This window comes from Melanaphis sacchari, unplaced genomic scaffold (genome assembly GCF_002803265.2).
Source record: "Melanaphis sacchari strain LSU unplaced genomic scaffold, SCAv2.0 Contig0_pilon_pilon, whole genome shotgun sequence".
NCBI classification, from domain to species: domain Eukaryota; kingdom Metazoa; phylum Arthropoda; class Insecta; order Hemiptera; family Aphididae; genus Melanaphis; species Melanaphis sacchari.
The window spans coordinates 22,905,601-22,917,943 of record NW_020270366.1 but is presented as its reverse complement, the minus strand read 5'-3'; the positions used below and the strand labels follow the sequence as shown (position 1 = coordinate 22,917,943).

Sequence of the window (12,343 nt, the reverse complement as noted above, 5' to 3'; positions counted from 1 at the left end):
AAATTCAGCCTGCAGTCTGTAATAATGTTATTATTATTGTTGTAAATTGCAATACAACATTAATCAAAAATTATCAAAAACGAATTGATAAAAATGATCAACACAATCAAAAATAATAATGCACACGTACGCCAAGACGATAAAGAAAATATTAAACAGTCTTAGATTATATTATCATATCACAGAACAGCAGATATTATAGATAATAATTATCATTAATCGTAGGGACACACATTGACACATGTGACATTTTGTACGCCCAGTATGTTTTCATTTCAACCTTCAATGGCTCAATGCCAAAGCGTATTTCAAATTCAGTCCAAAATTAAAAAAAATTTTAAAAAAATTATTATTATTTTAAAAATTAAAAATTATCAATACCTACTTAAATTGTCTTACATAATTTAAATTATAATTTGTATATTGTATCAAACAACTGTATTTAAACTATACAAGTGATCTATTTTTTATTTGCATATTTATCACAAGTATTTAAACATCCCAGTAGTGGTATATTTAATATTTTTTCCAATTTACTAATAATATATTTGTCATTTTGAATAGGTTTCAGATCATTACGTATTTTTTTCAACTCCTTGAACAAACAATCAAACCGTTGGTCCTAAGTATAAATATATAATATAAAATAACAATATAAAATGTAATACAAACATTTTATCATATTATTATACTCAAACTCGAGTCTCAAAACGACTATACATTCTACAACCAACATTCAATAATCATAAATAAATAAATTTAAATAAACATTTACCAAATCATTTTTGCCAGGAAACTCAACCTTGCCATTATTTACAGCATATGGCCACTATATAGACAAGTACAAAAACATAAACATGTATTATTAACTATGTATTTGTATTAAAAATATACTATATATACGTATAGGTACATATTATTAGTATTGTAGTAATAATGCACCTGTTAATCGCATAAGTACATAATTTATAAACAATTAATTAGGTATTATAATAGTTAAATACCTACATAAACATTTAACAGTAAATTTAAACATCACATAGAGACCTAATTCATTATTCACATAATTGTATTGTTAATAGTGATACCGACGCGTGATAGAAAATTTAAAATCCAATAAAAATAATAAATTTATATTACAATAAATTATGCGACTGTGTTAATAATATATTAGTATTATTATGATACACATTACGACTTGATAATTTATTATGATTGTGTTATATTTATTTTAAACTAATAATAACAAGACGTAAAAATATTTTATTGATTCTAGTGTATATTTAGTATTTTTGTATAAATTAAGGTAATAATATTAATTATATAAAACAAAAGTCATAAGTTGTTTATTACAAATTTTATAATATTCAATATAAAATTAATAAAATTTTAAAATATAAATACATAACTTACAGAAATATATTGTTCCATTAATAGATTTGTTCTAATCTATAACAGATAATAGGTACATTTAAAAAAAACTCAATTATATGCGAGATTATATATTACAAATAAGATATACAATATTTGTATTTTAAATCAAAACATACAGTTTTTTTAAGTTCGGATTGCAGTTGATGATTCATTTTTAACATACACTCTACTCGTTTCCTAAAAATCTCCACTTGTTGCTTTATATTTTCAGTTTCATTTTTTTTTATTTTCTCTGAGATGGATTCTTTAGTATTCAAATGGTCGTTGCTATAAATAGTTCGTAAATTATATATTATAAAATTAAATGATATGGAAATTTATTATCATGAACGACATGAATGCCAAACATTTTGAATAATATGAGTTCGGAAAACACAAATAAAATTAATAAATTAAAACTAAGTAATAAATAACATAGGTACTAAAAATCAATTGATTCGAGGATAATTATATTGTATTATGTTTTAAAATATTTAAACACTAATAATAAATAAACAATGTAAATTAAAATTACCTATATTCATTAATAAAACTACAATTTATTCAAGTATAAATGTAATAAATAAATAATAATTATTATTATTAGGTATATAATTCAATTTAATACAAACACAGAATATAATTGATATTTCATACTGCATCTGCAACAACTGTTGTTTACATCAATAAATCCATCTGTAGAGCAATCATTCAACAGCGACGTGCAGTCCTAAGTTTAGTAAAATACTATGTAGGTAATTGATATACACAAATTTAAAAAAATATGATTTTATTGTTATTCGCATTGTGTTTATATAACAGTATATAACAGTTAGTAGTTACAATATAATATAAATATATACATTACACACATTATATTATATGCAAGGACACAAAGTGCTTACAGAAGTCAATAAAACAGTCTATACTGTATATATATATGTAGTTTCAACTTTCAAGATCTCACTTTTCAACATATTTAAGGATTCATTAATAACCGATTTTTTTAAATTTATATTTTATTTCTTGTATATCTTTTTATTTATGGAGGCTAATAGAGGATTATTTACTATATATACTAGCGATGTATGACGAAGATTAATCATTTTTCATTGTATATATTATATTTTATAAAAAATCTATACACGACACGCCTCATATCCTACATAATATTATATGTATATAATATAAGGTATAACATCTGCGCATTGCGAAAAAAATATTTTCTGTCGTTCAGTTTTTCGAGACTAAATCTTTGTCTTAAATTCCTACATACATAGACAATTTTTAATTAAAAAAGACCATATACATTTTTAAATAATTTGATTATTTTATCTAATTCATTATGTGGTGATAGGTACCTACTAATAATTTTTTTTTTGTTAAGTATAAATAATATTTTTTTTAAACTTTAATGTACCGTCAAATCATCTAAATTGATATTTGAATGAATATAGATTTCGATTTATTTAACTTTATGTATTATATAATAGCCCATATTATATATAAATTTAAAACATATCATTTGAACATTTTGAATATTACAGTAGGTACCTAGTTAGTATTAATCAAATGACATATTTTATAGATTGTAAACATTTTCTGAATATAATTAATACCTACTACAGACTAAAATATATTGAATATATTGTATGTATAAAATATTATAAATATACTTTATTGTCTTTATTGTATTGTATGCAAGACCAATATTCAGGAATCCTAAGTATAAGTTCATAATGTTAAATATCTAACTCAGAAATTATTCGTTTGAGTTATTAAATTTAAATGTATTTAGCTCATCAACATTTACAAAAAAAAAAAAAAACATCTGCTTAACAATTTTTATAAAAAAAAAATAAAATCGTATTGCCTGAAAACTGAAATAGTATACAAAATCTAAATATTTATCTGTAATAAAAAAATGTTTAAAAAAAAAAAATAGAATTTTAATAAATAAATTATCGAATGATAAAAATAGGTTGGTTTAGCAATGAATATGCTTGGTGAATCACTCTATTTTGTAGAGCAAAAGGGTGTTAATGACGTTGTCGTGTATCATAATTTTGAGCATTACACTGATTTAAAGGTTTAATCATATAATGTTATTTGTTGGAAAAATATGATTTATACGACTATTCATATCAATATTATAATAGTTAGATTATATATTAATATATAAATATAAATATAATAATATACGATTGAATCATGGTCGGTAGTCGAGAGCTGATGACAGGTATCATTCCACGCTGAACCGAAATACTTCGTTCTTGACGATTTTCCTCCACTGGTAAGGTACTGCTCACATCCATTACAGTTATTTGTCATATTTTGTGTCGTTCGTGTCAGTGTTTGTGGCAATTTATTATTGCAGTTGTCAAAAGATGCTTCCAACCGATCCAATATGAGCGTAGACATTAGATCCTTCCATTTCACATTATCCTGAGTGCTGTTTAACCATTTGCCTTCGTCTCGATTTTGCTGCGTATAAATAAAAACTTCGGTGGTATTCGTTGTATAAATATATAATATATATTATATAAATTTTATATACGTGGTATATTATGGAAATATAAAAGTTTTGCATTAAAATTACCTATAAATGTGTCAAATAATTTTGAAACACTCTGTGTCTCTGTATATAACCATACAGGGCATAAATTAGGATTTAAGAATACCTAATAATTTAAGTGTTTCAACAAACGTTCAAATATATAAGAATAAGATAGAATGTCAGATGTCAGATGTTAGTATTTAACTCTGTATATAATATTTATCATTATAATATATACCAACTAAAATGCATCGTAACTACTCGACTATACAATTATAGAGAATTTGATAATTGATATTAATTTAGTCGCAAGTTGAAGAGGATACCTAATGATAATAAACTTGGATAGTAAAACGATATACGTAAACGCTGATTTAACGGATTGTACTCGAGACATGCCTGCCGAGACAAACAGGACGAATTTCAAAGGATCTTACCGGGTTTTCATCGGCCATAATATTATGTAATATTCTACGAGTTATTTCGTAAAATAATTCTGTTGTATAATTTGGTCTTAGTATTTATTTATGTTGAGGTGTAATTATTATTATTTGTTTTAGTGTACGTATATCATTTTATTCAAATGTTTGAAATAAAAGAAAAATTTAAAATAATATTTTGAATATTCACTATGCAATGCAATAGTTGATTTGTTTATTTAATAATAAATAAAATACGGGATTCCGTTGTCATATTAAATAATAGTAATATATTATTGATATTTTTCTCGTTCGAATAACCCGCCGATAAAGGTTGGTCACACTGCACAGTAGTGTAGTCGCGGCGTCTTCCTCTGACGGCTCACTGTGTTTGCATTCGATTTTTTTGCTCGTCTAATATTTTAATCTTCCCTTCTGGCTCTACCACTGCGCCAGCAGCTACTATTACTATATCGTGAAGCGTTATCCTCGGCTCACCTTCCGCATAGATATTAGTATTAAATTCCTGTCTTCGACTAGTAGAGTTGTAGACGGTAATCGGTGCATTGTTGCCGAACGACAGAACTGTGTCATATCATAAATTTTAATGATTATTAAGTACAATTTTCTGCATCTTTGAACACTTTTTCACCGGAAATAAAGATTGTAACGTTTGCTCGCTGAACAAGCTCACCAGCCATTGAGATTGATGTCTCGTTCGTTTTACGTATCCTTATAAATGTAAGTAACAAAATTAAACTATAACAATAATATCATATAGTATACTAAACTTGTAGTTTTGTAGCTTTTAAGTAGTATTCCTGTTTTTTTTTTTTATTTCATAGTAAGCAAGAATTATTTTTTATTTCGATTATTTCTTCGATTAGTTATAAATATCAGATCTATAATATATTTCTACATTATCTGGCTTGATTTTTTTTTTTGTATAGTAGTAATAGTAGTAATAGTATTGGAGTTACTTAGTATTTTTGGGTTATTCAATCGTGGGTTGGCAATATCTAGTCCAAGATGAGGGTCCTGTATAAAGTTAGGGCGCACATATCCATTTTTAATTAATAGGAATAGGACTTTTGTAAGTTACAAGAAGAAACCAGTTATGTTTTTGTTTTTGTGCTAGCTTGTTGTGTAGAAAATATGCAGAACCAAGAGCATTTGCTACAAGAGATTGAAGGCATCGATGATTACTGGGGCCCAACATTTCGAGCCATATACGATCAAGATGATGACAGCCGCAAATTTATTGACACTTTGGACAATCGCATCAAGCAGTACGACAAAGAAATTGAACGTATGTGCAATTTCTATTATCAAGGGTTCATAGATTCCATTAGAGAATTGCAGCAAGTGGAAAATCAAGCATCTAAATTAAAAAAACAAGTTGTTCAACTTAATTCAAATGTACAAACTATTGTCGCTGAAGTCACAACTGCTGGTGAAGAGTTGGTTAAAGCTAGACAAGTAGAAAATAATATTCAAATGGCTATCAATAGCTTGTCTTTATGTTTGCCTGCACTTTCTTCTTACAGTAAATTACAAAAGCAAATGGCTGATAAACGATATTATCCTGCATTGAAAACACTGGAACAACTTGAACAATTATATTTGCCACAAGTATCTCATTATAAATTTTTTAGACAAATGATTGAAAAAATTCCTAAGCTTAGAGAAAATATCAAAGAGTCATCCATGTCAGATTTAAATTGTTTTTTAGAAACCATAAGAAAATTTTCTTCCAAAGTTGGTGAAGCTGCAATGAAACATAGTGTTGAACAACAAAATTTTGATTTTGGCTTAACTAAATTAAAGAAGAAAAAAGATTCACCAGAAGATAATTCTGATGATGAAGATTCATTGAGTGCACAAGATCTTATTGATTTTTCACCTGTATATCGTTGTCTTCATATTTGTACTGTATTGTCATCACGAGATACCTTTGATGCTTATTATAGACAACAAAGAAGAGAACAAGCACTTTTAACTCTGCATCCTCCTAACAACATGCACGAATCTATTGCAAGCTATTGTTATTATTTACAATGCATTGTAGGATTTTTTGTTGTAGAAGATCATGTTTTAAACACTGGTAATGGATTGTTGACAAGACCTTATTTGGAAGATTTGTGGAAAATGGCCTCTGATAAGATAGTAAGCATAATGAGAACAAATACTGCGTACTGTACTGATGCAAATTTACTCTTAAAAATTAAAGATTTAATTATGGTATTTTGCTTAACTCTTAGAAGTTATGGATATCCTGTTAAGAATTATATGGAATTATTACATGAAATACAAGAACATTACAATGAAATACTTATGCAAAAATGGGTTCAAGTGTTTAGGGATATTTTATACAGAGAAACTTTTTGTCATCTAGAGGTTGACAATCAAGAACAATATGATAATGTTGTACGAACTTTTCCATATCAAGATGATCAATTAGAATCTTCTACTTTTCCTAGAAAATTTCCATTTTCTTCAATGGTGCCTAGTGTTTATGACCAAGTAAAACAGTTTATATTTGCTTGTCTTAAGTTTTCAAATGACCTAAATTTTAGTGAAGGTGAAGTAGATGAAATGGTTCAAAAATCTACCAAATTACTATTATCTCGAACATTTAGTGGATGCTTATCTTCTGCATTTCATCAACCACGACTTGGGCTTTTACAAGTAATACAAATTATTGTTGACACTGGATATTTAGAAAAATCATCAAAATCAATTCAACAATTTGTATCTGAAGCAACTGGATCTACTGGTGGCACTGTTGGTGATGATGCAGGCATAACATTGGGTGCAGCCAGAAATGATGCTGAACATCACATGTATGATAAGATGAAATTAAAATTGAATGAATTTTTAGATTTAGAAGACTATGATTGGATGTTAGTCGAACCAACTGGTCAAGCTTCTTCATTTGTTACTGATTTAATAAATTTCCTAAGAGTTGTTTTTAATGCATTAAGGAATCTTACTGAAGAAGTGTCTGTTCATGTATGTCAAGTAGCATTTGAACACATATCTAAATCTATATTAAATTTACTACTAAGTGATGATATTAAACAATTATCTATGGGTGCTTTAAATCAATTGAATCTTGATGTTATACAATGTGAATTGTTTGCTGCATCAGAACCTGTTGGAAAGACTGATGAACCAGATTTTTCTCAACATTTTGCACCGTTGAGACAACTATTGGACTTACTCCTTAGCTGGGACTGGTCGACATATTTTCATGATTATGGTCAAGAAACATCAAAATATTCTCATGTTAAACCAACTACAGCCATTATTGTTTTAGAAAAATTAAAAGAAGCCGATAAAAAAAGTGTATTTTCAGTATTAAAGAAAAGTGAAAGAGATAAAAAGAAATTATTAGAAACTGTTTTAAAACAATTAAAGCAATTGGCAATAACCGTTCAACAATAGTGATTTACATTATATCTATGTATTAAAATACATTGTTTAAAAATTTAGCTATTAAACCAAATACGTATTAAATTAAACCCACCGCCTAATATAAGGGTTTATAATATATTTTAATTCTTCTAAATTATAAAAGATATTTATAATGTAAATCTACTTAGTTAAAATAATTTAATAATTAATATACCAATAAACATATTTTTAGAATATTTTTTTCTTTATTTTTATTTATTTAATTATAAATTGTTATTTTTTTAATTGTTAACTAAAATTTAAAAAAAAAAAATTTTATTTAATTTATAAAACTATATAGCCAGTTAGTTGTTTATTAAATACTATAATGAGTATAATGTAAGTTTATGAAGTATGTAGTCATTTTGAACTGAAATAATAGACATTTATTTATGAATTTTTGTTATTATTTTTTCAAAACTTAAATATTGATATTTATTTTTTAAAATTCCATTTTTTCACCATTTTTATGGTTATATATTCATGACATTTATAAATAATAGATAAGATAATACTAATAAAAGTTATTATTTACTATTTAATAAACCATTTTGATGTTTTTTACAATTTATACTTTGATTTAATATTTTATAAATACTAAATTTTATTTTTTATTAAAAATTCCCTTTTATAAACTCAAAACTACCTAGACAATAAAAAAAAGGTTTATTATCTTAGTATAAAAAATAAAATAAAATAAATTAGATAATAATAAAATGGAAAGTATATTTGTATACTGTTAAAACTTAAAATAGTTTAGTTTTTTCCACATTATAATTTTGTTAAAGGTTATGATGTCAAGTAACGAAGACTATATTACATTGGATGAAATAAACAATGCACTGGAGTTACTGGACAAAGATGAAATTGCTTCAAAAAAACGTTTGGAAACGTTTACTAATCAATGGCCCACTGTTATTAAAGAAATTGACTTTGTTACTAAAAAATTTAGTTCCTTAACATCAATCAAAGAAAACTTATCTCAAATTCAAAGTAGGATTCACGACTCTTCTAAATTAGCCGAAGACATATCGTCCAAAGTCCGACAGTTGGACAAAATACGTGGACGTGTATCAGAATGCCAAAAACGAGTTCAAGACTTATTAGACCTACAGCTGTGTAGCGAAGGTGTACAGATTGCAATGAAAAATGATGAATTAGAACAAGCCGCCGGACATATACATCGTTATCTGTCAATCGACCAAACAAAATTACAGCGCACGGCAGACGATATGGCTCAAGATTGTTCAATGATCACTAGTGCTCTTAAACACTTGCAGGAAGCTTTAGAGCTCCTTCAGGACACCGTGTCTAAAAGATTTGAGCACGCGTCTTCAATCCAAGACACGAATTCTATAGAAAGGTATTTTAAAATATTCCCACTACTTGGAATGCACGATGTGGGTTTGGAAAAGTTTGTCGATTACTTGGGGCGGTTATTAAAAGTGTCGGCGGACAAAAATTTAAAAAATGTCATAGACACACCAATGTCGAGCAACCGTGCCAGTGTTATTTTCGCGGACGGGCTGACGTATATTTTCGAGGAAGTAGCCAAGACGATCGAGGTTCATCAGCCGTTAATCGAAACCCATTACGGTCCCGAGTACGTATTGAAGTTCCTATCCCATTTGCAAATGCACTGCGACACGTTCGGTGACATCCTGCTGCGGACATTTCTCAATACGCGCAAGATCAAAGAACTGCTGAAGACCATGTGGGATGAACCGGACGTAAACACCGCGGGGAGGCCCGACTCCAAGGACATCGATCTGCTGGTCGAGGAGATCGTCATGATCCTGGCGCGGTACGATCTGTACTCGCAGTTCGTGTGCAAGCGGACGGTGAACGCGGACGGCGTGGAACCGAAAACTCGAACCGCCAAAGCGGTGCTGGACAACAGCCGGCTGTGCTGTTGCATACAGGAGATGATGGGCAAGTACCTGGAGCTGGAGAGGTACTACATGGAGGAGAGCATCAGGAAGGCGGTGTTGATGGATACGATCGAGGGCGACGGCGGGGACGCCGCGCTCACGTCCAGCATGGTGGATGACGTGTTCTTCATCGTGCGCAAGTGCGTGATGCGCTCGCTGCGATCCGGCAGCCTGGACGTGCTGTGCGCCGTCATCAATAACGCGGTAAACGCGCTAGAAACGGAACTGTGCGCAGTATTCGCGCAGGTGCTGAGCGCCGGTTACCCGGGGTCCGGTTACTTCAACCGGTTCACGCCCGACCTGGACAAGGTGCGGCGTACGTTCCTGGCGGCGTTGAACAGCACCGAGGTGGCAGTCGAGTACTCCAAGTCGCTGTCGCAAGCGTTCCGGGACGAGGTGCCGGCCAGGCTGCGCGGCTGCCACGCGGAGAAGCTGGACAGCTGTCTGCACGACTTCAGCCGAGTGAACGCGTCGCTGGTGGCCGCCAACCGCAACGGGTTCAGGCAGCTGCAGTGTTCGCTGGTCGAGCCCAAAACGCTGGCGTGGATGGAACCGTTCTACGAACAGAATTTCACGCTCGACGAACCGGAATTCGCGCAGACAGTGGCCGACAACCCATTCGTGGTGGCGCTGGTGCGGAGCATCGACGGCACGCTGGCCGAGTTCCGCGCCCGGCTGACGCCCAACAACTACGACATGCTGGTGGTGGCCGTGGCCGCGGAGACGGCGGCGCAGCTGGAACGGGCCGTGATGAAGACCGAATTCAACCGGCTGGGTGGCATGGCGCTGGACAAGGTGGTCCGGACGCTCATCAACTATTTCAGCGCGGCCAGCGCGTGGCCGGTTCGCGAGAAGTTCGCCCGGCTGGTGCAGGTCACCACCGTGCTCAACCTGGAACGGGCGTCCGATCTAAACGAGTTCTCCAACCCGGACAGTGGCATGCGGTTCTCGTGGAAGTTGACGCCCGACTCCATACGGCAGATACTCAGGCTCCGGGCGGACTTCCGGGAAGAAGACATACGGAAAGTGCAACTGTAAGACCGTGCAGCACCCCATGACCGACAAGCTTGCAAGCGATCCCATCACTACTGTACGATTTCCAAGCGGCGTCATGTCGTCGTTTTAGCTGACGTGTTTTTTCTCAGACTTGTGAGTAATTAAAGTTAAAAAAATAATATACCTACACCTACGTTATATATTCAACGCCTACGGTACATAATATTATGTACTGACATACTTTGCAGTTATATTCAAGTTGAGTAGATACATTTATCACTACTATTTTATGTCTGTCGGTACTGTAACGCCGATTAGGTTTTTTTTTTTTTTTACCAAAATTTGTACAATTGGGTGTTAATCTAGTATTCCATGTATAAGAAATGTCATCGTATTATTATTGTATGAAATACTCGACGTGTTTTGTTGTAAGTGTACTAGTAATATTGTTATTGGACTTAAAATAAGCACTATTTATACCTACTTATTTTATGTTGTGTGTATTTCAAAATTACATTATCTACATTATTGTTAGAATTTTATTTTTCAATTTTTTTGTTATCGCACGTTTTGTTATGTTTCAATAATTACTTATTATCATGTGATTTATTTTTATTGATTTAAAAATAAAAATCAATACTTATATAGTATTTAACGATTGTAATTTATTTATCGATACAATCAATACTTTCCATTTCTTATTTTTTAATAAATATAAGTTATGTAGGTTTAAATTTCTAATAACGACTTATTTAGGCAGTAAAAATTAAAAACAAAAAGGTTTATAAAATTAAATTATTAGTATTTTTATCAGTTGAAAATAAAAATGATTTTAAAAAACCAATATCGTGAAAATTAGTATTTTAAAAACAATTTTCAATGTAAAATAAATTATTATTATCATGGTAAATACTGAAATATTATACTTTATGTTGAATTTAAATAATAAGACACTTATTTTCAGTGTGTCAATCAAAAAATCGATTATAAATTTACTTTATCTAAGCAAGTATAGCCAATATACGTATAAAACATAAAATGTATTGATGTACAGTCGAAAAATAACTAATAAAAAACAAGTGAGTATTTTAATTTTGAAAAGTAAATATTATTTTTTAATTAAAAATGTACAAACTTTAAATTTTGATTAAGACGAGTCATCACTTAAAAAAATTGTATGTTGTATTCAATAGATTTAAATAACTTATAAGAATTATTGCGATCCAATTAATAAGTTAGCAAAAAAAAATCACTTCTGGAATAAAAAAAAAATATACGTTTGTTCTTTGTTGTGTTTTTTTTTTTTTTACATAAACTACGTCTCACTTTGTCGCGTGCGTTTTATCTATTCGAATTCTCCCCAGAGAAATTTATTATTCAAAAGGTTCGGTCGTTGAACTAACAGCCCCTTCCGTTATTACTTTAAGCGAAATGCTTTTCAGTGATGTACAATTTTCCATTAGTTCATGCGTGCGTTGTCATGTGCAACCCTTTCCGCGTAAACGACTCTGCCGCCGCCCTAGTGTTCAGCTCATTTGACCGACAGCTACAAAATGCTGCATCCGCGTATG

General features: G+C 30.7%; 2 protein-coding genes across 3 annotated transcripts; one reads left to right on the top strand and one right to left on the bottom strand.

The window, feature by feature from the left end:
- Positions 1 to 460: 460 nt before the first annotated feature.
- LOC112601665 lies at positions 461 to 4,425 on the bottom strand. Its single transcript, XM_025349400.1, has 7 exons — positions 4,408 to 4,425; positions 3,616 to 3,897; positions 2,046 to 2,143; positions 1,551 to 1,701; positions 1,414 to 1,449; positions 776 to 829; positions 461 to 622 (listed from the first exon to the last, which is right to left on the bottom strand). Exons 1-7 carry the CDS (start codon positions 4,423 to 4,425, stop codon positions 461 to 463), a joined length of 801 nt encoding a protein of 266 aa, XP_025205185.1.
- A 353-nt stretch (positions 4,426 to 4,778) lies between these two features.
- On the top strand, positions 4,779 to 11,288 carry LOC112598533 (exocyst complex component 6). Of its 2 annotated transcripts, none has more exons than XM_025345036.1 (2): positions 4,779 to 5,130; positions 5,528 to 7,922. In XM_025345036.1, exon 2 carries the CDS (start codon positions 5,545 to 5,547, stop codon positions 7,834 to 7,836), a length of 2,292 nt encoding a protein of 763 aa, XP_025200821.1. In that variant the 5' UTR covers positions 4,779 to 5,130; positions 5,528 to 5,544; the 3' UTR covers positions 7,837 to 7,922. The 2 variants fall into 2 exon arrangements, with proteins under 2 accessions (XP_025200821.1, XP_025200830.1); XM_025345045.1 differs by lacking the exon at positions 5,528 to 7,922 and adding an exon at positions 8,634 to 11,288 and having other exon boundaries at positions 4,800 to 5,130.
- The last annotated feature ends 1,055 nt before the right edge of the window (positions 11,289 to 12,343 follow it).

Coding starts and splice junctions, on each gene's coding strand:
- LOC112601665 (XM_025349400.1), bottom strand. Junction 1,702..2,045: donor AAATATCAATTATATTCTGT/GTTTGTATTAAA, acceptor AACTATTTATAG/CAACGACCATTTGAATACTA. Junction 830..1,413: donor TAATGGAACAATATATTTCT/GTAAGTTATGTA, acceptor TTGTCTATATAG/TGGCCATATGCTGTAAATAA.
- LOC112598533 (XM_025345036.1), top strand. CDS start 5,545: ATGCAGAACCAAGAGCATTTGCTACAAGAGATTGAAGGCATCGATGAT.